The following is a 26,068-nucleotide window of genomic DNA, read 5'->3' as shown; positions in this document are numbered from 1 at the left end:
CTGGAGCGACTGGGGTAAACGCGCCACGTTCTGGGGAGTCCGCAGGGACTCCTCCAGCCGCCAGGGGGAGCCCGCGCCATTCCTGCCTCTCTGGCCCGTGCCTCCCGCCGGTGGGTAGATATCCCAGAGTTCCGCGCGGTGGAGGCCCTTCCGCCGCGGCAGCCATTGGAGAGAGGCAGGTTAGTGGGGCCTTGGAAAGGTGGGATCCGCTCCCATCCAGGCCTCTGGGCCCCAGTGCAGCCCGAGGGTGTGGTTGGGTGCGGCGAGCGAGCCCCGGGTAGCAGAGGCTCGGGGTTCCGGGCGTCAGGGGCCGAGCCGAGGCTCACCTTCACCCCTTCACCCCTTCTCCCCTTCCCCCCTTCTCTCCTTCCCCCCTTCCCTGTCTGTAGCCATGGCTCTGCGCTACCCCATGGCCGTGGGCCTCAACAAGGGCCATAAGGTGACCAAGAACGTGAGCAAGCCGAGGCACAGCCGCCGCCGCGGGGTGAGTGCTGGGGCGCGCGGTCCGGGCCCGCTGGGTGGGGGAGGTGTTTAGGAAGAGCTTTTTGGGCAGAGGGCAGGGCCTGAGCAAAGCCTCCGAGAGCTCAGTGGGGGTGTCGAGCCCCGCAGGTAGCGCGGAGCTCTCGTGGTTGGGACGCAAGAAAAGGGGTGTCGGGCTTTCCCAGAACAGAGTGGAGATGCTGGGTACCCGCCGGCCCGGCACAGAACCAGGATTCGGAAGCTAGGGCAGGAGCAAGTTGGGAGCGGGTTTTGATGGATGGGCAGGAGCTTGCCGAGTAGAATGGTGCTTGGGGAGTTCCCGCCGTAGCTCGGCAGTCTCGGGAGCGCTGGTACAGATTTGATCCCCGCCGTGGCAGTGAGTTAAGGATCTGGTGTTGCCACAGCTGCGGCATAGTTAGCGACTGCGGCTCGGATTCAGTCCCTGGCCCGGGAACTTTTATGTGCCACCGAGCGGCCACAGAAGAAAAGGAGCTGTAGCTGCACTGGGGCTGGAATGTGGAGGGAAAGCTTTGAGTGTCAACCTCGCCGGGAGTTATGTGCTGCTTCGTTAAGCGGCCCCCACTCCGTGGTGTGCAGGGGGAGGAGGTTCTGGGCCCAGGGAGCAGCCTGTGCAAAGGGCCTGGTGTGATGTGCTTTGATATGGTTTAGGGTAAGATGTGAGATTGGGGGCTGGGAGGGGTTTGGGCTTCTCTTTGATGCCAGATAGAGTGCCACCTGGAATGATACTCCTCTCTCCTGCAGCGCCTCACCAAGCACACCAAGTTTGTACGGGACATGATCCGGGAGGTGTGCGGCTTTGCGCCTTATGAGCGGCGGGCCATGGAGTTGCTCAAGGTCTCCAAAGACAAGCGGGCCCTCAAGTTCATCAAGAAAAGGGTAAGTAGGGGGTCCTTCTGTGGTGCAAGGGGATTGGCAGCAATTTGGGAGCACTGGAGTGTGGAGGTTGCATCCCCGGCCCTGCACAGCAGGTTATGGATCCAGTGTTGCGCTAATGTGGCTTGGTTTGTAGCTGTGGCTCAGTTCTGATAACTGGTCCAGGAACTTCATGTGCTGTGGGGCGACCAAAAAGGGCGTTTGTAGGACCCCCGTGGTGGGTGGGTGGGTTTGGGGCACATGTTCACGGCCCTTGTTGCTCGGCAGGTGGGGACACACATCCGTGCCAAGAGGAAGAGAGAGGAGCTGAGCAATGTTCTGGCGGCCATGAGGAAAGCAGCAGCCAAGAAGGACTGAGCCCCCTCCCCTCTGTGCGTAATAAAGCCTTTTCTGAAGCTTGGGTTTCTGTGCTGCCCCTGGGAAGGGGTCTTATCTGGTGGAAACTTCACACAGACCCACCCCCCCCAGGGAAGGGGGGCACCCTGGTGAGGGGCATGGTGGTAGACACACAGCCACATAGGCAAGCAGTATTGGAAATTGGTTTTAATCATAATTAAATAGTCTGTGATTAAGCCATAATTGAGGTCGTGGGCTCCAGTCCTCTTCCGAGCTTCCTGTGGCTCCGCTGCCTGAGGCCTCCCCTACTACAGTTTTCCTCCCAGCTTGGCCCAGTGGTGCCCAGGGCAGCTGTCACCGCTCCACGGCCAGGGCTTCAGCCTGCTCCTCAGGGAAGGCGATATCAAAGATCTCACGGTAGTGCTCCACAAAGTGCACCTCCAGGCCCTCGGTGATGAAGGCCGCCAGGTCATAGAAGTCCTTCTTGTTCTCAGCTGGCAAGACAATGCATGTCACCCCAGCTCGCTTGGCCTGGGAGGGAAGGGATGGCAGGTCAGTGAGGAGGTACAGGCAGGGAACCAGCTCCCAGGCCCCCTGGGCCTCTGCTCCAGTAACATGGGGCAAGAACCCATCCTCTTCTGCTGCGCTGTTACTCCAGAGGCCACTGTGGCTCCCCCAGCCCAGAGCAGTCTGGAAGTGTGTGAAGTGCAAGGTCTGTGGTTTCCTGGGTTAGTCACAGCCCATCCTGCTTTATATTTAGAGGTTTTGCACCTAAGGGTGGAGGACCTAGAGACGTCCACATGCCTATCCCTCAGCCTGAATGCCCCTTGGTAGACAGGGATTCCCATGTGTCACCATGTGCTGCTCTAGGAACACAGCACGCAATCACTGAACCTCCCACTTTGCAAGTGAGGAAAACTAGGTACCTGGGTTGTGGTCTGCTGGGGGTGGGGTACAAGGGCCAGAGCCTGGGGGCAGCCAGAACCAGTGGGGGCTTAGGCAGAAGGTGGGAGAGAGCAGGGTTCTGCCGTGGGCTGACTTGGCCCCCTCGATCCACCTGAGTCCAACCTACAATGCACTTGAGACCCCAGGCTCTGGGCCCCTTGGTCACCAGAGGAGCCCAGATCTTGCTCCTCTAGCCTCTGTTGCACGCATGATCCTGGGTGCTAGGTCAGGCCAGCAACCAGAGAGCAGGAGGCCCCACTCCTCCCACAAAGGAGCCCAGCTGGAGGCTCATGTCAGGTTCTCCAGAGCCTTGAAAAAAAGCTGAGAACCAGTAGCCCTAGACACCAAGCCTGTGCCCGCTGGGCCTCATTCCCCATATGTAAGTCATTCCTCCTGCCTGGAGGCAGGTGTGGCCTTGTGGGTACCTGTGTTCCTAAGCCCCAGTGGGCCACTCACCGCAATGGTCTTCTCTTTGATGCCACCCACAGGCAGGACCTTCCCTGTGAGGGAGACCTCGCCTGTCATGGCCAAGTTCTGCCGCACCGGCCGATCCATAGCCAAGGAGAGCAGGGCCGTGACGATGGTGCAGCCCGCACTCGGGCCATCCTTCGGGGTGGCACCCTGCGGGAAGAGGAGTGCTGGGCCTGCTGCAGGCAGGGGGACACAGGACAGCGGGGGCATGGGGCAGGGTGGGGGACTCACCTCAGGTACATGCAGGTGGATGTGCGAGGTCACCAGGTACTCGTTGGTGGGATCATGCTGCATCAGGAAGGCCCTGGCGAAGGTGTAGGCAATGCGGGCACTCTCCTTCATCACCTCCCCCAGCTGGCCTGTCACCTCCAGGCTCCCATCCTTGTCCCTCTTGGTGCTGTCTCTGTCCCGTGGCCTCCTCAGAGATGTCTCAACAAACAGTGTAGAGCCTCCTGGGAAACCCAGAGCAGAGCCCATGAACCATGGGACACCGCCACCCTCTGGCTGCTGGGGGGCCTTGGAGATGCCCCTCACCATGCCTTCCCCAGCTCCCTCACACCTTGTGCCCACAGTCTTGGCAGCTGCTGCCTCAGGGCTGCAGACCCCTGCCTGCCACCATGCCAGGACAACCCGGGAGGAGTTCTCTTGTGGCTCAACAGAGATGTCACAGAAACCTGACATCTCTGAGGATGTGGGTTTGATCCCCAGCCTCACTCGGGGTTAAGGATCTGGCATTGCCATCAGCAGCAGCTTAGGCAGCAAATGCAGCTCGGGTCTGGTGTGGCTGTGGTGTAGGCAGGGGGCTGGAAATGTTTGGCCTGGGAACTTCCATATGCTGCCTGTAAAAAGCAAAAAACAAAAAGACAATCCTCAGGTACAAAAGACCCCACCAACCCTTCAAAGCACCCTGGCGGTGTGAAGGCCACCAGTACAAGAAGCCCCTCTGACCCATCCCCCACGGCTCCCTGGCCTCTCCCTTGCTGAGCAGTGAGCGGTGGTCTCCAGGCCACAAGGTCACATGCTGCGGAGGGCTCCCCTCCAAGCAAACCTGGCAGTGTCATCCAAACAAAGCTCCTGGGGCGCTGCTGCCTTCTGGTCCCCACAATCAGCCCTCATGCCCTGGCCTTACTGCAGGCTGGCCCAGCGGGGGCACCATTCAGAACAGCCTGTGGTGACAGACCTCCCAGAAGAAACAACCAGGGACGGGCAGAGCCCCACCACCTCCAGGCGCAGACCACTTACCCATGGCAGTCCAGGCCAGGCCCATGACCACACCGGGGGGCGTCACGTCGTACATGCGCTCCACTGTGAACACCGGCTTCCCCACAAAGTCCTGCAGGTTCTCGGGTGTCACCTCCACAAACTCGGTCTCACCGCTGACAATCTTGTAGGCAGACTTCCGTAACACCTGCGGGCACAGTGGCAGGTTGGGGGGCTGGCCAGGCCGCAGAACCACCCCTGCTTCCAACACACCTCCACCTGCTTTTTCAATTTCTTACAGCTGTGGTAAAACACACACAACGTAAAACCATCTTTTTTTTTTTTTTTTTTGGCTTTTTAGTGCTGCGCCCACAGCATATGGAGGTTCCCAGGATGGGGTCTAATCAGAGCTGTAGCTGCCAGCCTCTACCACAGCCACGCCAGATCCGAGCTGCAACTGCGACCTACACCACAGCTCATAGCAATGCCAGGTCCTTAACCCACTGAGTGGGGCCAGGGATCAAACCCGCATCTTCCTGGATACTAGTCAGGTTTGCTTCCACGGACCCACAACGGGAATTCCTGCAGTCGGATTCAGAACCCACTGCACCACAGTGGGAACTCCTCCATCGTAACCATTTTTAAGCCCACAACCATCCTCACCATCCATCTCCTGGATTCTCATCTTCCCAAACTGACACTGTCCCCACCCCCGCTTACTTCCTGTCCCTACTGCTGTGACTCCTCTAGGGGCCTCCTGTGAGTAGGATCATCACTTTTCCTGAGTGTCGCTCACTCGTCATCACGCCCTCAAGTCCGCCTGCTGGCCAGACCTGCTCACCTTCTCCACCTGCTTTTGCAGGTTGCGGACGCCGCTCTCTCGGCAGTACTGCTTGATGAGGAGGGTCAGCACGTCTGACGACAGCTTGGCCTTGCTCTCGTCCAGGCCACACTGGGCACGGGCCTGAGGCACCAGGTACCGCTGCCAGGGAAGAAAGTGCCACCATCAGGACCCTCAAGGCCTCAGTCAAGCACCAACGCCCCTCCCATGGCCCACCCCCCCCAGCCTTCCAAAGACCCCTGCTGGGTAAACAAGGTCACCAACACAGACCCTGGGCCCGCAGAGTCCCTGTCCCCAGGGTGTCAGAAGGCTGCTCCAGGCAGCCACAGCTAAGCCAAGACCTGAAGTGAGAGAACGGCGAGGCCAGGAAGGGGCGGCAGAGCACCCAGGTAGACAGCCTGGCAGGTGCCAGGATCCTGAACAGTGGGCCTGGGACCCACCGCCCCCACCTATTCCCAAGGCTCCAGGCCTCTGCTCCTGCTGCATCCTCTGCCCAGCTCCGACTCCTGCCCACCCTCCAGGTGTCATCGTAGCTGCCTCTTCCTCCAGGGAAGGAAGGCTCCCCTGGGTCCCCTGGACTTGCGTGCTGGCTGGTTATGTGGCCGCTGCCCAGGGCAGATGGGGGTGGGGAGCAGGTCGGAGGACACAATGGCCCAGCGCCACTCCTGTCACAGCAGTCGCTGTCCCAGTCCCAAGCACTGACTGGGACAGATGCATGCCACAATTCTCACGTTCCTCCTGCTGCCACTTCGGGTGTTTGAAGGACGCCCTCCATCCACAACGAAGCCGGGCTGCCTCCATCTAGTCTCCATGCTTGTGGGGACAGAGGATGTGGCAGAGTCCCCAGGACCCCTGCGACCACCTCACCCAACAGCTCTTCCTCCTTCCAACCCCCAAGGGGATTGCAAAGGCTGAGACCCGTGTCTACCCAGGGCCGCAAAGGGCTCAAGGGGATGAGATGCATTCAGGTCTCTTCCAGAAAGAAAACAGTGCATGGGGCACACGGCTCCCCTTGGCTGACTGAGGTGAGTAAAGGCACCACACACGCCGGGCACCAGGAAAAGTGAAGGGGGCTCCCTGACCAGGGAGGCTTCCTTACACAGAAGTGCAGACAGAGACATGAATCCTGGCTGAGCCTTGGCTCAGGAAAGCCCAGTCAGGCAGCCATGTAACCCTGGGAACCAAAGCCGCTGACAGTGGCCTTGCTCTCGCACCCACAAATGTGGTGACCCAGCACCGACGCCTGGGTGACCACGAGGCAGCAGGGCAATAAAGGTGGAATTTCCTATCAGAGCTGAACTCACCATCCCAAGACAGTGCTGGGCCCTGAAGGCCCAGGTGGGGCTGGGTTCCCCTCAACACTGTGCTCACGGTGTGTCTCTTTCTGCTCTTACTGTGCAGCCTATGGTGATGGGACATGACCAAAGATTCACACTGGGTCTTCAGCCCCAGCTCCCTGCACAAGAGCTTCTAAGACCCTTAGAATAGCCTGAGGAGCAGGTGTGAGAAGAGCCACAACTGTGGCATGTGGAAGTTCCTGGACCAGGAATTGAACTGGTAATGCAGTTGCAACCTGTGCCACATCAGCAGCAACGCCAGATCCTTAAACCACTGCACCAAACAGAAACTTCCAAGAGCATCCTTTCTTATTCACACGAAGCCCCTTTTGAGAAAACCTGAGTTTGTGCCAATGAGGTGACTCATTAGTATAGCTAGATGGGAACTGGTGGCCCAAAGAACCAACCAAAAGGTTGGAGGACTAGAACATTCAGACCCCAGGGAGGGGAGGGAGCTGCAGAGTGAGCCAAGCACCAATGATCTGATCGACTGTGCCACATAAGGGACCACTCCCCTAGCCTGCCCCTCGCAATCATCTTTTTTGGCTATTCGCTAGTTGTATCCTTTATAATAAACCAGCATTAGGGAGTCAACTGTCGCCCTGAATTCTGCAGGCTGTTCCAGTGAGTTACTTTAGCAGGGCTAAGGTAAGCACAGCTGGAGACCTGTGAGTGACATCTACAGTGGGGGCAGTGCTGTGGGTCTGAGCCCTGAACCTGTAGGTCTGGTGCTGTTTTTGGGTGGTCTGTAGTTCCCACCGTGGCTTAGTGGGTGAAGGATCTGGTGGTGTCTCTGCGGCTGCACAGGGGTTAAGGATCTGGCCTTGCAGCTGCGGATCGGGTTCGATCTCTGGCCTGGAAATTTGCAGGTGCCTCACTGGGTGGCGGAGCCCAGGGAGAAGAACGGTACTGAGTTACAGAACCCCTGCCTGGAAACTGGTTGGTGTGGGAAACCCCCCACAGCGCCAGAAAGGTGACGCTGCATGAATGGCACCCAGTGGACACTCGGATATTTCCTGAGCCCAAGCGGCAGCGGGGCACCCCTTCCCAGGGCTGGGCTGGCAGGGCCGCCTCACCTCTGCAATGGCCAGCTTCTCCTGGGCCACGTAGCCCGACACATTGATCATCTCCATCCGGTCCCGCAGCGGCTCGGGGATGGTCTCGGTGATATTGGCCGTGCAGATGAACAGTACCTGGGGGAGGGGGCGGTGAGGCACTGGAGGACCAGGCTGCCCGCCTCTCCCCACCGGCCCGGCCCTGAGGCAGAACCCGAACCTTGGACAAGTCCACAGGCACATCCAGGTAGTGGTCCAGGAAGTTGGCGTTCTGCTCAGGGTCCAGCAGCTCGAGCAGCGCTGAGGAGGGGTCCCCCTGGTAACCCCGGCCGATCTTGTCCACCTGAAGAGGTGGCAGCAGGTGGGTGCTGCTGGCTCCTTGTCGGCCACCAGCACCTGCTCACCAGATACGCCAGCGGGAGCAGCTGGGCCCAGAGCGAGCCAGCACTGGCCTGGAGCAGGGACAGGAGGACTGGCCCCACAGGTGGCTGTGGGCAGGAGGGGGCCTCCAAGGCAGGAAGGGACCAGTGTTATGAGACAGCTTCCTGCAGCAAGGCCACCCACGGTGACTCAGGGAACATCAAAACCACAGGGGCCATGGTTTCACCTTGAACAGACTATCTAGTCAGGGCTGCCTAGACATGGCAGGGCCCATGTCCAACCTCAGGGGGCTTGCAGGGGGGATCCCCTCCAGGCCTCACGAACCTCATCTATGAGGACCAGGGGGTTCTCCGTCTTGGTCTTCTTCAGGCACTGGATGATCTTCCCAGGCATGGCTCCCACATACGTCCGCCTGCGGAAGAGGGCAGGCAGGGCAGTCAAGGCCTCACTGTCTAGAGCTCCAGGACCACCATGATCCCCCACTGCCGCCCAGAGGAGAGAGAGATGCGCACAGTGAGGTCCCAGCGGAGAATAAATGCTTCCACACCGTGTGGGTGGGCAGAGCACCTGGTCACCCCGACGGCTTTAGGGTCCCAAGTGTGTGTGGGGAGGGCGGGGAGACAGATTCATAGCCAGGTTCCTCCTAGACCTGTCCCCTAGCCAACACCTCCCATTCAGACGGCGAAATCCAGCCTGCACTGCCAGACCTGACAGAAGGGGAGGGGTGGGGAGCAGCTGGGGCTGAAGCAGGAACGGCCACCATGCCAGGGTGTGAGGTCCTGGGGATCCTGGTCCTAACAGCACATCCTCAGGAGTGCCTCCTGAAACCTACTTGCTCTGCCCCAGCTCAACTGCAGGCTCCCACCTGACACTGGCAGGGAACAAACCAGACATGGGTCCTGTGCTGTGAGCTGCGCCCCAGCAGAGCAGACAGACCACAAACCAGGCAGAGGAGGAAATCCCAAGTTACAAATGACTTCATGTTTGCTACAAAGACAGAAAGCAGCCGCAAGGGATCTGAATGGCACTTGGGAAGTGGGGGGAGGCAGGCCATATTTTTATTTCTTTTTGCTTTTTAGGGCCCCATGTGTACCCTATGAAAGTTCCCACAGGGGTTGAATCAGAGCTATAGCTGCCAGCCTATGCCATAGCCACAGCAACGCAGGATTGGAACTGCATCTGTGGCCCACACCACAGCTCATGGCAATGCCGGATCCTTAACCCACTGACCGAGGCCAGGATTGAACCCACATCCTCACAGGTACTAGTCAGATTTTTCACCACTGAGCCACAATGGGAACTCCAAGGCAGGCAGTATTTTAGAGGGATAAGGAATGTCTTAGGGAAAGGCTTCAAGCAGAGGAGGTAAGGAGCAGCCATGTAGGTAAGGAGCCACCTGGGGGAGGGGCATTCTAGGCAGTGCACACAGCCCATGCAAAGGCCCTGGGGCAGGATCCTGTCTGGTGTGTTGGAGAGACAGTGAGGGGTCCTGTGTGGCTGGAAAAGAGTGAGGGGGAGAGAGAGAGGAAAGGGGGCAGGTCATGAAGGTCCTTGGGGCCTCAGGGAGGACTTGGACTTTCATCTGGAAGGAGGTGGGAGCCCTGGAGGGTGGTGGGCAGACGAGGGTTTGGCTATCACCAATGCAGCAACGGTCAGGTCCCTCTCCTTGTCTGTGTCCCAGACCAATGTCAGCACAGAGGCCCGGCCCACCTGCTCCCACCCTTCTGGGTACCGTTTCCTTGATGAGATCCCCCCAGCATCACACACCTCCTGTGCTGCCTAGAAACTCAACCAAGGCCTTTCCTCACCCCGGCGAATGGGGCTTGTTTGCAGCTCCCGGGCAGTCCCTGAACCAGGGACCCAGGCCTGCCTCTGCCTCCCCTCTGTGCCTCTCCTCCACCTTCATCCCGCTGAACTTGCCCTGCCCCCTGTCAGGCTGCCCCCCACCGGCCCCGCCACCCTCAGGGCTCACCCTGAGCCCACACAAACTCCTGCACTGCCCCACCCTGCAGGCCTCCCAGTGGCCCCGCACCCAAGGCAGCACCAGCCTCATCCTCTACTGACCCTACCACCAGCCCCGCCGCTCCAGCTCCCTTCTGCAAAGTCCTGGAGGTCACACCAGGCTCCTGACCAGGGGGGCGCAGGACTGGCCAGCTCGCCTGGGACTCAAGACAGTAAGGAGCAGAGGGGGCTGCACCAGACGAGTGCTTTGATCCCGCCCCAGGCAGCCAGAGCTGTCCATGTTTTTAGAAAAGCCAGAAAAATAACTTGTAAACACAGATTGACATCGTCTTTGAACACCACAGGATGGAAACAGGTTGCAAACCAGGCTTTTCTGCCTCACCGAGGCTTTTCAAAGAACCATTCTTTGCTGAGGCCTGCGCAGCAGGGAGCCCAGAACACCATAGCCTGGGTGCCCCACAGAAGGGAGTGCCCCATGGGCCCACTGGCCTTGGGAGCCTGGACACAGGGGATGCCAGCCTCTGCTCTGAGCCTGACGAGGGAGAAAAGAACCAAGGCCTCACTGGGGAGACCATCTCACCTCCGACTCTCCAGCGCTACCAGAGCAGGAAGAGACCCAGGAGGAAGGAAGCCTGACGGGAGGTGGGGGTGAGTCCCAGGGGAAGAGGAGCCAGGCCTACCTGTGCCCCTTGATCTCAGCCACGTCCGTCATGCCCCCGACGCTGAAGCGGAAGTACTCCCGGTTCAGGGCACGGGCGATGGAGCGGGCGATGCTGGTCTTGCCCACGCCCGGGGGGCCATAGAAGCAGAGGATCTTGCCCTGGGTGGAGCCCCGGAGCTGGCTGACGGCGATGAACTCCTGCAGGCAGAGGCGGCTCCCATGAGACACCCACTGCCCTTTCTGCATGGCAAGGGGCCCCCCGCCGGGCATCAGCCTCCCCACCTCCCAGGCATCTGGGGCTGTGAGACGGGACAGGGCTGAGCTAACTGGACTGTCATTGCCACAGGGACAGCCTGTGGCACCAACAGGAAGAGCAGGAGCTGGGAGGAGGCGGGTGACTGACTGTGGGTGACCCCAATGCCAGGCCCACGCGGCAACTCGTCCACCTGGATCACATCCTCTCTCCCACCAGCCCACATACCCAGAGCTGGACACCTCTGGCCAATTTTCTCCTATTGCCAGCACAATTTTTATCCCCCTGTAAACCGGTGAGACCCTGGAGCAGGCCAGGGTGGCCTGGGCAGCCCCTGACATCTCCAAGCCACATAACACTGGTCCCTCTGCCCCTCACCTTCCTCAGCCCCTGCTGACCCACGCACCAGCCCTGCCTTAGCCAAGCCCCTTCTGCACCCTTGGATTCACAGGGAGCTCCTCTGGGTCTTCCCCACAGCCCAGGGGGAACCCTGGGTCCCAGGCCCCCAGGGCCCCACCACGCACATGGATCCAGACCACAAGAGCCTCTGTCCCTCGGCACCCGCCCGGGTGATCGAGCAGGAGCGGGGAGGCGGGCGGGGGCCCTGGGGAGGGGCAAGCTAGCGGGGCCTCACCAGGATACGCTTCTTGACGTCCTCCATCCCATAGTGGTCCTCCTCCAGCACTGCCTGGGCGCGGGCCAGGTCCAGGTTCTCGTCGCTGTACTTGCCCCACGGGATGGATGTCAGCCAATCCAGGTAGTTCCGGGTGACGCTACCACGGGACAGACAAGAGCCAGTGAGCACCCACCACAGCCCAGGCACGCCTTGGCTACTGCACTTGGCAAAAACTGTGTGTTTTACACTTTGAAAGTTTGTGGTAACCCTGCCTTGTCAAGTGATAACCATTTCAGAAATAAAGTTTTGGGAGTTCCCGTCGTGGCGCAGTGGTTAACGAATCCGACTAGGAACCATGAGGTTGCGGGTTCGGTCCCTGCCCTTGCTCAATGGGTTAACGATCCGGCGTTGCCGTGAGCTGTGGTGTAGGTTGCAGACGCGGCTCAGATCCCGAGTTGCTGTAGCTCTGGCGTAGGCCGGTGGCTACAGCTCCGATTCAACCCCTAGCCTGGGAACCTCCATATGCCGAGGGAGTGGCCCAAGAAATAGCAACAACAACAACAACAAAAAAGACAAAAGACAAAAAAAAAAAGAAATAAAGTTTTGGTGTTCCCTTTGTGGCTCAGTGGTTAACGAACCCAACTAGGATCCATGAGGACGCAGGTTCAATCCCTGGCCTCCCTCAGGGGGTTAAGGACCCGGCACTGCCATGAGCTGTGGTGTAGGTCACAGACTTGGCTTGGAGCCCTCCTTGCTGTGGCTGTGGTGTAGGCCGGCAGCTACAGCTCCGACTGGACCCCTAGCCTGGGTACCTCCATATGCTACAGCCCTAAAAAGCAAAAAAATAGTTTCTCCTCTTCTTTTTTTTGGTGGGGGGTGGTGGGTAGTGTGTGCAACAGCTTCATGTGGGATCTCAGTTCCCAGCCAGGGACTGAATCTGGGCTGCAACAGTCAAAACTGCTGAATCTTAACCACTCAAGTACTTTTTTTTTTTTAATTTTAGTTTTTATTTTTTCTATTATAGTTGATCTACATTGTCCTGTCTAAATTACTCTTTAATTAAAACCTGTATTTTTTTCTTTCCTTTTTTGGTCACACCCAGAGCATATGGAAGTTCCAAAGCAGTGATGACACCAAATCCTTAACCCACTGAGCCACAAGGGAACTCCAAAGCATGTACGCTGCTGTTTTAGACATAACCCAATCGCACACAACAAGCTACAGTATAGTGCAAGCAAACCTTTCATACCCACTGGGAAACCATGAAAATCCACGTGACTCACTTTACTGTGGTGGTTTGGAGCCAAACCCTTGGGGTCCTGGTGTACCTGAGGTCTGCCTGCATTGACTGACGCCTGCTGTGGCCAGAAGGTGCCCACGGGACCCACCCTCCTGGCTCCCCGGGATCGGTGTCCCGGCCCTCAGCGCTCACTTGAACTCGGAGGAGTGGTTGTCCAGCAGGCCCAGCTTGCTCAGCTCCTCATCCACCACATCCATGACGTGCTTGGGGACCACCAGCTCCTTCAGCCGCTCTCGGAACTTCTCCTCGATGGCATCCTTGTCGTCCTTCTCCAGGCCCAGCTCCTTCTTGATGATCTTCAGCTGCTCCTGCAGCAGGTATTTGCGATGTGTCTGCTTGATCTTCTCCTCCACCTGCGGGGCCAAGAAGCTGCTGTCAGACCAAGGGGATGGGTGGGCCTGCCGCTTCCTTGAGACTCAGGACAGACACTGGGGTGCAGCCTCCAATTCCCCACCTCAACCCCAAGTACTCCCAAACACAGGCCTGGTGGTAATGTCAAATTCCAGGGCGGGGAAGGTATGGCCCTTCAATCCTGGTTTTGATGAGAGAAGGCCAGGCCTAATGCCAGCACACCCCCACCCCCCGACCCTTGCCTCAGGGGTGCTGTGCTTTTTTTCTTGGCCATGCCTATGGCACATGAAAGTTCCTGGGTCAGGGATCAAACCCACACTACAGCAGTAAATGCTGGATCCTTAATCCGCTAAGCCAAGAGGGAACTCCCGATCCCTTCTAACAGAAGGGACAGCAGGACGCAGGCTCAGGACCCCAAGTCAGCACCAGCGCCCGCCCAGAGTGTCCTGCCATCCTGTGCTCTTCATGTGGGAGAGCTGCCTTGTAAGTTTCCCATTTAGAGAATGATATGAATTTTTCTTCTAACATAAAAACTAAATAATAGGAGTTCTCACTGTGGGGCAGTGGGTTAAGAATCCAGCTGCAGTGGCTCAGGTTGCTGTGGAGATGGGGGTTTGATCCCCAGCCTGGCACAGTGGGCTAAAGGATCTGGTGTTTTCACAAATGCGGCACAAGTGGGAGCTGTGGCTCAGAGTCAATCCTTGGCCCGGGAATGTGCATGTGCCACTGGTATGGCCATAAAAGTAAAAAAACAAAACAAAAAAGTGACTAAAGTGAGCTAAATCTGGAAAAAAATGAAGTAACTGACAATCCAAGCAGGCCACAAATTTGCCCAAAGTTGGAAAGGTGCGCCTCCAACAGCTGAGTCTTGGGAAATAGCTTTCAACCTTCCCCAGGCCGGCTCCTGACTTCTAACATATCACCCAGGGCTCCCTCAACAGTCAGGGCAGTCCGGGGACCTCTCCTCTGCACTCAGCGCTGGCATCAGCTTGATGTTTACACGCACGGGGTCCTAGCCGGAAGCAGAGGCTGCTCCCCCGCTCACCTCGCGGCCCAGGCGCTGCTGCAGCTTGCTCAGCTCAAACTCCTTTTTGAGGAGGGACAGGGCTTTATACAGCCGCTTGGGAATCTGTCAAGAAAGGGAAGACGTGAGAGGATGGTCAGAAGTCGGCGTCCATCTACGGGGGAAGCAGGGCAGAGGGCGTGCAAATCGGGGCAGATGGACAGGCCATCCCTTCCCAAATCCGAGAGGCCAACGCCATCTGAGCCAGCAAGCCCAGTCCTCCAGCCACACCCTAGGTCTGCAGGCTGGGTGGCCCAGGGCATTTGTAGAGGTGCTGCTCTTAAGGGCAAAACTGGAGACAACCCAATCACACACCACTCGCTAAATGATGGATGTTGCCCAGCAGGACAGTACACAACAGCTACAAAGAACGAGGGGCCGGATGGACAGGACAGGGACTAAGGCGATGCCGTCCCAGCCCGGGAGCCCAGGAGGAACAGCCATACATGATGGCAGCACTCACATTGGTCTCCTCCAGCACATCCTGCAGCTCGTGGGACTCGGCTCCAGTGAGGGCAGCGCCCATGTCACTCAGGTAGATGGGGTTGTCCACCACCCTGTGGCCGGCCTGCATCATCTGCAGCACAGACTCTCTGGAAGGGACAGAGATGCTGCCGTGGGGTGCCAGGACCTCCACGGTGGCGGGATGGGCCTCCTCACTGGCCCATCCTGGAGTGGAACTAACATGCCTTCGCCAGACACAAGCTACCCGGCAGCCCCACAGCAACCCCCACCCCCAAGATTCCCTCCCTCTGCCCCAGATGATGCAACAGAGCTGGGGCCAAATGCAGGCCCTCTGAGCACCTGCCAAGGGCCAGGGCCAGGGCCAGGTAAGCCACGCCCCCACCAACCTCCCACCCCAGGGAACGCCGGCTACACGAGGCCCCAGGCCCCACCAGGCTCTCCAGGAGGATAGCTGACCAGCTGCGGAAAGAGCCAGACAGGCCCCAGCCCTGCCCTGAGGAGGGCACTGGAGACCAACCTGTACAGCGGGTTCAAGGCGATGATATCCCGGATGGTCTTCACAATCTCTGCAGTCAGGGCCTGGCAAGCAGGGAGGCCCCATGGGCCACTGGGACCAGAGGGCACTGTGGCCCTAGAGTCCCTCCCTCCTGGCCCAGCCCAAGTCAGCTTCAGAGGCCCAGGAGCAGAATGTCCATGGACCGCTCAGAACCTTGACCTCAGAACGAGCCATCCTTTGGGGGAAAAGTGGCTCTCCCCATCCCCCCCAGAACCTCACCCAGGCTCCCTTTTGAGGCATGGACCCCTCTGCTGTGGATGCCATGGATAGTACTGTCCTTCACGCCTTTGCTGCCACCAAGAGTGAGGCTGGTGACGCTCCTGGCGGGACCACCAGGCACAGTTCGCAGTATAAAACCCATCCCTCGTTTTCAGAGACCAGGCACCCAAGGACACTCAGGTCACTAGATGGTATGTAGCAAGCGGCTGCCACTGCTGGGCTTTTTCAGTGTGATCTCCTGCTGACACTAGGTGTGTCCCTAATCTGCCTGGGATGACCTTTGTGGAAAGAACCAGAACAGGGCAGCTGGAGGCCACGCATGACATGGGTGTCAGCAGGGAAAGTGCTCCCCCAGCTCCCCGCGCTTCTCTCCATGCACCTACAAGTGTAGCCATCTCTCTCCCCGTACCAGAGCCCTAAAGGGGGACACTAAAGCAGTACCACCCAGAATGGCAGCCACCAGGCACTGCTTAGGTTTAAGGGAGTTAAAATGAAACACAACTACACCTTCTGTTCCTCTGTCACACCAGCCAAACATCAAGTACTCAACAGCCCCAGGGGCTAATGATGCAGAATCACAGGACATGCCCAGCATGTCTTCTCCGAGAGCACTGCTCTGGATGCCCTGGATGTGACTGGCCCGGGCCCCTTCCCGCCCCCTGGCAAACATCACCAATGGACTGCGGCACTCCTGCCCACATGGTCAGAACCTGCCCAGGCTCAGAACAAAGCTGTCACCTACACCTGGACACCAGGTGCCACACACGCGAGGGGCCTTCCACCAGGCGGAGGCAGGCCACCCTGTCACAGCCCCATGAGGAGGATGGTGGAAGGACACATCCTGACACTGTCTCAAGAGCTGGCTCGCCATGCTATAAAGAAAGCGGGCTAGCCTAGGCTTGGGGCAAGGTAGCCAGAAGGCTGTCTTTCCTGTCTTGAAGCTGCGGGTCACAGGGGATGTGCCTTGCTCCCTTCCCCCCACCCCCGGGCCTGGGAGGAGCAGCCAGGACAGAAAGGCAGGCTGGAGGCTCCTGCCTGAGGGCGCAGACTGAGCTGGACCTGGTTCAAACCCTGCCTCCTTCACAGGCCCCTCTGGGCTTCCTTACCTTCCTGACGCCAGCTCCTCCCAGGACCCTGAGGGAGAGAGTGCTCTGTGTTCCACGCTACGGTGCCTGGGGAGCCCCATGGACCCACCTTCACCTCCTCTGTGACCTGGAAGTCCTCATGGACGACGTTCTCCACCTCCACCATCAGCACCTCGCCAGCGGGGCTGAGGCCCGGCTCCACTACCACCTCCACCTGCTGCTTGGCGCCCCCGTCCTCCTCCGCCTCCTTCTTGCTCCGCTTTGGCTTCCTGCGAGGCTTCTGCTTTTCACCCTCCGGCTCTTCTGGCTCCACCTCCAGCTGTCTGTTGATGTGAACCCTGAAGATGGCGAGGAGAGGGGTGAAGCCACTGAGGCTGGGGGGTGACCGACCCTCGGTGAACTCTACGGTAATGACCACCAAGGGGACCACTAGGTCCAGGGCCCTGCAGCCACCAGGAGGAGTGGGGCTGCTGCCTCAGAACTTGAGACCAACATCCCCTTCTGCCCTAGACTCCAGCCAACCCATTCTGTCTCCCACACCAACGCCCCTTGTCCTCCACGGAGGAAGCCAGTGGCAGCCCCTTTGGTCCAGATTCAAAGGCGCCTCCACAAGGAGGCACCCCCGACCACTCCACGTGAAGTCCACCCCACCTGCATACATACCCGCACTGTCCGCCTTCTTTTTCCCACCAATCACTCACCATTATCAGAATCCAACTTGTGACTGACCAGTTCCCCTGTCTCCCCACGCTGGGGGGCTGGCTTCCCAAGGGGGACCCACATCTGCTTCTCCACTCACACCCGAGGGCCTGGCAGACACCAGCCCCCCATGTTCAGGGACCTGTTGCTTCCTGTCACTCGAGGGTAATTAACAAGAGGACCACTTTTCAGGAGCAGACCAAGATGCACAGAGAAGAGGAGGTGGGTATGCCGTGAGCACAGAGGCGGCCTCAGGAGTCAGTGGGACTCGTCCTACAAGGCACTCTGCAGGGCAGCAGAGCAGTGAGTAGCCACCACCATCTTTATTAATTCTGTTTGCATCTTATTCTGCTCCTTCTGAGCCTCTTCCCTAAGAAAGACTAACGGGAGCAAATGGACAGGGCACGGGGGCACAGTGCCGCAGGGACACCACCAGGATAGTCCACAGAAGCGCTGCCGGCACAGGCCATTTCCCCAGTGTGCTCTGGGGGCGCTGCCAGCAGACACAGAAAAAGGCTATGGGAGAAAAAAGGAGGCAGAGCTGTAGAGTCAACACACACCAATGGGCCTCTTCCATGAGGGGCTTTCAGAACATTCATGGTAATGGCTTGTGACTCAGAATTGTCTCCTCTGTGATCTGCTCACAGGACGCTTTTGCCTAGCATCTCAGGAGACCTGAATGCTGGTTTGTCTCTGCCAGCTGCCACCCAGCTGATCATGCAGGTTTTTCTCAATTAAGCATAACAGTATGGGGGTAAGATGGGGTTCACAGAAGTCACAGGGAGCCCTTCAGCTGAACAGAGGTGGAGAGCAACCTAACAGAGAAACGTGTCTGGCTGAGTGACAAACTGCAAATTGCCTAGCTGAACAGAGAAGCAGACAGCAACACCAGGGGGAAGGCTCACCAACACCCAGACGCAGAATACAAGGCACCGTGCCAGCTGCAGTTTCAGGGTGCTTTGTGGAATGTGCATAAGAAATGGCTTCTCACTGACGGCTCAGACAGCCGCTTTACCAGAGGGGCTCTGAGAGGGGAGCTCCATCTCCAGCTTTGGCCTGGTCACTGCAGTGACCAAGATGGGCAGGTAGGCGCTGGGATCTGGGGCACCCTGGCAGCTCTTCCCGCCCTGTGCGCTTGGGCCCCCGCACCTCCTGTGTCCCATGACGATCATGCGCAGCTTGTCCCCAAGGTCCTGCATCTCGTGGATCTGGACAAATGTCCCCGTGTGATAGATCTCGTCCAGGCTCTCAGCCACGTCAGACTCATTGCTGAGGGAGAGACACAAAGGAACGTGGACACAGGCACTCAGGCTCTCTTGGGTAAGGAGAGACACACCCCCCAGCCTTGACCTCCTCGCTCCCACAGGCACCCTGGGGCTAAGGCGGTCACGGCACATATCACCTAACACCAAGGGTTCACCTCCCCCTTGTGGACCACAGAGGAAACCTGGTGCTTTGACCGAGTCTTCAGTCCAGGCTAAAAAGCAGTGCTCAGCCCTTGGCCTCATCCCCTGTAGGTTTTGCTTGATTTCCTTCGAGTCAGGGATCAGAGATCCAGGCTACTCCACAGAGCAGGATTTACTGCAAGCTACACTCCAGAGCAATCTCAATGGGGGAGCAAAGAAAAATTACACTTACTTGTCATCTCTCTTTAGAAAAACACCGGCATATGGCTGGGCGAGGCGGACTTTCCTTCTTAGCAGCTCAACCAACTTTTTATTTTTAACCTAGCATGATAATGACCACAAAGTGAAACGCAAGGTAGGTTTTCTGGCTGACTTTTTGACAGCAGCTTTAGCCCATTCTCTGTATTACTCTGGTGATATGTTAATCTGATCTAGAACTAACCAACATGGTCCTAGGACCCCTGAACACCCCCACCCCTGCAAAAAAGGACAGGTGTGTGGAGAATGGAGTAGGGCAGTGTTGATGAGCTGCATTCCTTTGTTTTTCCCTCTTCCTAAAGAAGCTCAAAGTAGATCAACAGCCAGAACCAAGAAATTGATCTCACATCCAACTTCAAGAGCTGTTTCTGTGGTGAAACGCCTTAGCTTTACAATCTCAGCTTCCCTTCTTGGGGGACAAGAGTAAAAGTGCATAATTCAAATGTGACACACTCCATAGGCTGGTAACCTTCAATTTTCACAGAAAATATATCCCAATCACATCCACACCCTACTCATTAATCATCGAAAGCCCCCAGGATCACAGCACATTGCACTGTGATCATGTCATTGCATGGCAGGAAGAGGGCTAATGACGTTTCCTAGGAAACAAGTGATGGAGAGGCACACAGGTGTCCTTGGGACCCAACTGATTTTCTTCAAGCCTGTGTTAATTCCCGGACCAGACTCTAACTAAACTTAATAGCCCTCAAACTTTGGCATGAATCAGAATTACCTGGAGGACTTCTTAAAACAGATGGTTGGGCCCCACCCCTGGAGTTTCTGATTCAAGAGGGCTGAAGTGAGCCTGAGAGTCTGCAATTTCAAGAACGCTCCCAGATGGTGCCTATGCTGCCAGTCCAGGGACCACGCTTTGAGAGGCAGAATTTTAATTCACTCCACTGCTACATGGTATGGGAATTTCTGACACTATAAATCCATTTTTTCCATAAGAAAAGACCATGGTATCTGGCAGAAGAATACATGGCCCAGAAAAAATTAAAAGCCACTGGTCTATCTATACTCAGAAGCCACTAATAAGGAGGTACTGGGAAAAGTTACTCACATACAGCACCAACTGCAAAATCAAACACTGACCAGACCCCATGGAAACTCCCAATTTCTCTTCTGCGCACAGCTGACCGCTACATCTTAACAGCTGTCCCCTCTTTTTGGCAGGATCCTTCTTGGTTATTTGCAAGGTAATCGCAATAGGAATACCACGTGAGAGTAGAACAAGCCAGTCTCATGGGATCTGCAGCAACTCCCACAACTCTCTTGGCTAGCCCTGAGGGGAGTGGGGGACAGACAGAATCTTTTGCAGGAATCCTATCTCCACTTGGGCACTGAGGACAAGGGGCCTCTGCCACTGTGTGGGGCTAAGGGGACCACACTTGCTGAACAGTCCTGGCCCAAGAGGCCTAGGAGGGTAGGAAGGACTGATGGGGGTTGGGGGGGGTCAAGGAAGGAAAAAGACCTCCGGGTCAAAAGCGCACCACACAGGAAACAGCAGTAGCTTATTACAAAGGTATATTAAGCACAAGGCACAGTTCCAAACCCTGCACGTGTGACCTCATTTACCTCCTACAACTATCTCTAAGAAATGAGTTGCTATTATTATGCCCATTTCACAGATGAGACAACGGAGGCCCAGAGGAACCACTTGCCCAGGGGCAGAGAGGCCAGGCTATGATCCCACATGGTTGAGCCCTGGGACCTGCAAGTAACCACTGCCTGCATCAGGGAAGGCCCTTGGAAGGGCAGCAAGACAGGAGATGAGGTTGTCCCCTCCTTGTGGCTGAATGCTGCCCCTCTATACTGTCCTTTCCCTTGCCAATGGATCCCTGAGATTTGTTCAGCAGAGTCTGGACTGTAAGGGGGGAGGCTGGAGGGTGAAGGCAGAGGCTGACTCATTGTATGACCTTGCTTAGGCAGTTAAAAGATAACCTTTCTCCTCCACAGACTCATTTCCACATTACTTTTTTTAAAGGGGTGGGGTGGGGAAGAAGGCAGGCATTTGGGTTTTTCCTACTCTAAAACTCAAGTTCCTTGCACTCCCGCTGCTTTCTATTACATCACCCTGGCACTGCTCCCCCATCCCATGACTTTTAGTCTGAAAAGATCTTGTTTACTGTTTCTTCCACCAGAATATAAGATCCTTAGGCCGAGGGGCTGTGTCTGACTTGTCTAACACTTAGAACCGTATCGGGCACATGACGTCAAGAAATAGTAAAAGAATGAATTCTGATTCTGCTTTCTACCAGAAGGCCGGCCTTCTGGGAGAGAGTGCTATGATAAACATTTACTAAGATCCGCAGAAAAGTAACTGGGCAACAAGGCTTTCAGCTGCCCCAGCACCGAATTTCTATGACTTGGGTTAGTGAACAATCCTAAGCTCACTGGATTCAACTCTCCAGAAGGGAACTGAAGCGGGGAGGAATCTGGCTCAAGTTCACCAAGCTAGTGGTGGAAGACTAGGACTCGAACTCTAGCCCTCGAAAAGCTTCGTGCCTGGAAAAAGTCGTGAGGCATGAGAGTGCTAAAGGAGCCCTGGGTCCAACCTGCTACGTAAGGAAGTGGGGAAACAGAGGCCAAGGCGGGGGATCTCATTACCTCGACAATCTTGATAAAGCGCGGGAACACTGGGTTGCGCGTAACGGCGATGAGCGGCAGGTGCGGGAATACGTCCGGTATCGTCATGGGCGTTAGTGCCGTTATGACTGGGCCTTCACCGCCGCCGGCGTTGCCTCCCACTCCCGAGGCCCCATCCTCCGCGCCGCCCTCGGGGGCATCCTCGCCACCCGAGAATGCGCCGCCGCTGCTGCGGTTGTTCGCCTCCCAAAGTCCCCGCCAGTGGCCCGCGGCAGCAGGGCCGTGGCCCCACTGCGCCCAGGGAGGCGAGGCGTCGCAGGCCCGCCGGCCTCTGGGCAACCACGCTCTGACTGCAGTGGGAACCCGCCCCCCGGCGGCGGCCAGCAGCGGCCGCCGAAGCGCCCACCACCTCGCAGCTCCCCACAGCCGGACACAGCCTGCACCCGCCGCCATGGCCCGGCCATCCTGACGGCGCGCTGGACCTGCGTCATTTCCGCTGGCCAGCCTGGGGTGCACGTGACAGCGGGTGCGTGCCGGGGGCCCGCTGGGGGCGTGGCTCGGAACTGGACCGCTGCGGAGGCGGGACCTGAAAGAGTGGAGGCGTGGCCTACAGGGAGCAGAGCTGGAAACTTCGAGATTCCTCACTGCAGCCTTCTCTTGCGGCTTCCTAGTTGGCGCGCTTCTTCCGGCCTCTTGGAGAGCTGTGAGCAAGCACGATGGCCCCTAGAAAGGGAGCAGGCATGGCTACAAGCGCAGCTCTGGGAACGCGTGGGCAGCCAGGTCCCAGCCCCTGGGTTTAGGCACTTGGATGACAGGTGTATGCTCAAGCTCTTGGGGCGCGTCGCGATTGGTGGATTCGGGCTTCCCGGGAGGCGCTAAGCCCACGCTCGAACTGTAGCCGGCCCGCGGGCGGCCCTGTGCGCGTGCCCAAGAGAAAGGGGGCGTGTTGAGAGTGGTCAGATTCAGGCGTCCTAGGGGAAAAGGTGCGCAAATCCAAGCTCCCCGGCGGACGTGCGCTTTCGCAGGCTATAGTCTGCGCATGCCCAGACTGTGAAGCGACCCGTGGCAGCAGTTCCGGGGTTGTTCGTTGGAGGCAGTGGCCCTAACAAGATGCTGGTGTTAATGCTGGTGGTGGTGACTATCTTGCGGCTCTGCCTGCTATCCAGAGCTCAGCCACTGTGCCGGTGGGGCCGCCCTCCCTGGGCTGGGATGCTGTCGGTGGTTTGGGAGAGGGCGGGCTTATGCCTGAGTGCAAGACTGGGTGGAATCTGGGAAAGACGTTCCCCAACCTCGGTGAAGCTTCCCAGTTTACTCTTCTAGGGAGCCAGCTTGATGCACCCCCATTCTCCCTTCTCACCCCCCGCAGCTCATCACAAGTCCTCCCATTGCCACTTCAAAACTTTGGCCCGATTCTCACTCCAAGGCACCTCCACTTAGGCTGTGCCCTCCTGTCCATCCTGGCAGCCAGAGGGGTTAATTATAATATAAAGCAATCTGATCCCTCATTCTCCTCCTCTGCTTCTCTGGGGCACCCAGAATAAAACCTAGAGTTCTTGCGCAGTCTTCCTTTCCACGAATGATCTGGCTTGGGTTCCTCAGCAGCGCTGTTGACATTTAGGGCCGGATCATTGTCTGGGGTTGGACCATCCTGTACATTGTGGGATGTTAAGCAGCATTCCTGGCCTCCACCCACTTGATGCCAGTAGGGTCTCCTTCCCCAGACCTGACCATCAATCAAATGCATCTAGGCATTGCCAAAGGTACCCTGGGGATTTGACGACCACTAATGTAGCCCCTGCCTATCCTTGAATCACCGCCCCAGCCACCTGTCCTTGAATGTGCCAAATGCAGGCAAGCCTTGGGGACCGCGGAGGAGATTTGGCACTTGCTACACCCTCTGCCTGGAACGTTTTGCTTCCAGATTTTCTACTCCACTTCTTCCTCATCATTCAGATCCTGACTTAAATAGTACACTTCCCTATTTAAAGTCCCCCTCTACCCGCTCATAGCTGCTTTTTCCTATCGGTCACTAACTCCTGTTACTCTTTTCATACATTTTTTCCACTTCTGTTGCTGTCACTAGAATATTAGCTCCAAGAGGGCACAGAGTGTTTCTCTTATTTACTCCTTGCCCAGAACATTTTTAGGTTTCAGTAAATGTTAGACTAGTAAACACAGTACATGAGGTGCCAAGAGGGCTGGCAGATGCTAAAGCCCAGTTCCTACCCTCAGGGAACCCCTACCTGGAGTGAGCTGGCACATTCAGCAGGGCCCTGTTTGCAGATCAAATAGAGAGTGTGCATTTCTGGTGCATGACCTCCTTTCATCCTTAGGACAAGATTCGTGGTGTAGTGATTCCTTAGCCTTATTTTACAGAAATGAAAGACACTCAGTTGCTTTTAATTGGGGAGTGAGGAGTAGAGTTTTCCAGTAAGATTTACTAGCAGAATTTGTCTTGAAGTCTGCAATGATTGGTACCCCCAATTCTCACATTTCCCAACATTGGTTCTCAGAGTGTAGTCTTGGACCAGCAGCATCAGCATCAAGTGAGAATTTGTTAGAATTTTTTTTTTCTGGTCTTTTTAGGGTCACACCTGTAGCACATGGAAGTTCCCAGGCTAGGGCTTGAATTGGAGTTGCAGTTGCTGGCCTACACCACAGCCACAGCAACTCAGGATCCAAGCCGAGTCTGTGACCTACAATGCAGCTCATGGCAATGCCAGATCCTTAAGCCACTGAGCAAGGCCAGGGATTGAACCCTCAGCCTCATGGATACTAGTCGGGTTTGTTACTGATGAGCCACAACAGGAACTCTGAGGATTTGTTAGAATTACAATCTCCCCCATCTACTGAAGCAGAGACCTAGCGGGGGCGGGGGGGGGGGGGGCGGTGATCTACAGTTTATCAGCCCCCCTTCCCAGGAGCTTCTTTTGAGAACCTGCTATAAACTGATCCAACATTCTCCCAACCACCAACACCCTCCACCCCCACCCCCACGCCAATAAAAAAAGAAAATCTGGGAGTACACATTCCCAATCCTGTCAATCTGGGCTCTATAAATGAGCCTTAATGAGCTCTGCAGAATTACGTCTCCATTTTTGCATATATCTGTTTGCAGGATAGGAGGGCTCGCTGTTCCACCAGATTTTCCATGGGCTCCAAACACCCTAAAAACTTCAAAAAGAGATACTTTGGAGTTCCTTTGTGGCTCATCAGGTTAAGAATCTAGCATTGTCATTGCAGTGGTTCAGGTCACTGCTGTGGTGTGGGTTTGACCCCTAGCCTGGGAACTTTCACATGCTATGGGTTCAACAAAAAGAAAGAAGAGGGGTACTTCACCATTAACCCAGAGGTAATGTGATAGGAGTCATGCCAAATATTCAATAAACACTGACAGGTGTTTTCTTGTCCCTTACCTCTAGTAGTCGCATGGTGAGGACAGGAAAGGTGTTTCATGACGGACAGAAAATTCAAGGGGTAACATTCATTCTTTACTTTTATCCAATTGCTGGATCAGAACTAACATTTCCTAGTATTTCTTGGATGCCAGTGTTGTGTGTTGTGTCCGGCATAGAGCATTTTTATCTAACCCTTTACTGATGCCGTTTTTTGTTTGGTTGGTTGGTTTTGGTTTTTAGGGCCACATCTGCAGCATATGGAGGTTCCCAGGCTAGGGGTTGAATTGGAGCTACAGCTGCCAGCCACAGCAACAGGCACAGCCACATCAGATCCGAGTTTTGTCTGCAACCTCCACCACAGTTCATGGCAACGCCAAATCCTTAACCCACTGATCGAGGCCAAGGATCAAACCCACAACTTCATGGTTCCTAGTCAGATTCATTTCCACTGTACCACGATGGGAACTCCTTTACCAATGCCTTTTGAAGTAGGCTTTACTCTTTCCCATGTCACTAAAAAACCATTTGAAAAATCAAAAAAAGAATTGAGAGAGATCAGGTAGCCTAAACAAAGCCAGGACCCAGAGCTGGATTTAGAACTCAGATCACCTGAGTTTTTAATCAAGTGTCCTGTCTGCAAGGTGGTTTTTTGTTTGTTTGTTTTTTGTTTTTTTTGTTTGTTTGTTTGTTTGTTTTCCTTTTAGGGCCACACCCGAGGCATATGGAAGATCCCAGGGTAGGGGTCGAATCAGAGCTGTAGCTGCTGGCCTATGCCACAGCCACAGCAATGCAGGATCCAAGCCGAATCTTAAACCTACACCACAGCTCATGGCAACACCAGATTCTTAACCCACTGAGCAGGGCCAGGGATTGAACATGAGTTCTCATGGATACCAGTCGGTTTTGTTACCACTGAGCCACAACAGGAACTCCTGCTGTGAGATTTTAAAAGCAGGGGGAGGTAGGAAGCAAACTGTTACTTCGTTTATATGACATAGTGCAACAAGGAACTTCCTTTCATCCTATATGTGCCCAAAATGCATGAAGGAAAAAAATGTCATAAATGTGTTTTCTATTGACCCTGCATTACTGCAGTTATTTTAGAAGTGGTTTCTAAGTAATCATCAAGTGACTGGTTTCTACCATTTTTTTGGTCCTCTGACCTCTCAAATAATGAGTAATCTGTAATTAAATAACATATACACCAAAGGGATCTGATACTAATAAGTATCTTTTCTTTTTCT

General features: G+C 56.2%; 2 protein-coding genes across 2 annotated transcripts; one reads left to right on the top strand and one right to left on the bottom strand.

Annotated features, from left to right (window-relative positions):
• The first annotated feature begins 52 nt into the window (after nucleotides 1–52).
• RPL36 (ribosomal protein L36) lies at nucleotides 53–1,769 on the top strand. Its single transcript, XM_047777398.1, has 4 exons — nucleotides 53–179; nucleotides 390–484; nucleotides 1,243–1,377; nucleotides 1,642–1,769. The coding sequence occupies exons 2-4, from the start codon at nucleotides 392–394 to the stop codon at nucleotides 1,729–1,731; spliced, it is 318 nt and encodes a 105-aa protein (XP_047633354.1). The 5' UTR covers nucleotides 53–179; nucleotides 390–391; the 3' UTR covers nucleotides 1,732–1,769.
• Nucleotides 1,770–1,902: 133 nt separating this feature from the next.
• LONP1 (lon peptidase 1, mitochondrial) lies at nucleotides 1,903–21,932 on the bottom strand. Its single transcript, XM_047777394.1, is given in 20 exon segments — nucleotides 1,903–2,241; nucleotides 3,112–3,276; nucleotides 3,358–3,578; nucleotides 4,369–4,534; nucleotides 5,168–5,308; nucleotides 7,581–7,697; nucleotides 7,780–7,902; nucleotides 8,265–8,352; nucleotides 10,583–10,761; nucleotides 11,451–11,589; nucleotides 12,865–13,085; nucleotides 14,129–14,212; nucleotides 14,610–14,739; nucleotides 15,129–15,190; nucleotides 16,581–16,809; nucleotides 18,320–18,439; nucleotides 18,809–18,897; nucleotides 21,448–21,714; nucleotides 21,716–21,802; nucleotides 21,804–21,932. Coding segments are annotated over 20 exon segments (2,919 nt in total). The 5' UTR covers nucleotides 21,918–21,932; the 3' UTR covers nucleotides 1,903–2,064.
• Between the last annotated feature and the right edge of the window lie 4,136 nt (nucleotides 21,933–26,068).

The sequence above is a fragment of the Phacochoerus africanus genome, chromosome 4 (genome assembly GCF_016906955.1).
Source record: "Phacochoerus africanus isolate WHEZ1 chromosome 4, ROS_Pafr_v1, whole genome shotgun sequence".
In the NCBI taxonomy this organism is placed as follows: Eukaryota; Metazoa; Chordata; class Mammalia; order Artiodactyla; family Suidae; genus Phacochoerus; species Phacochoerus africanus.
The sequence above is the reverse complement of the archived record's forward strand: the minus strand, read 5'-3'. Positions and strand labels throughout refer to the sequence as shown.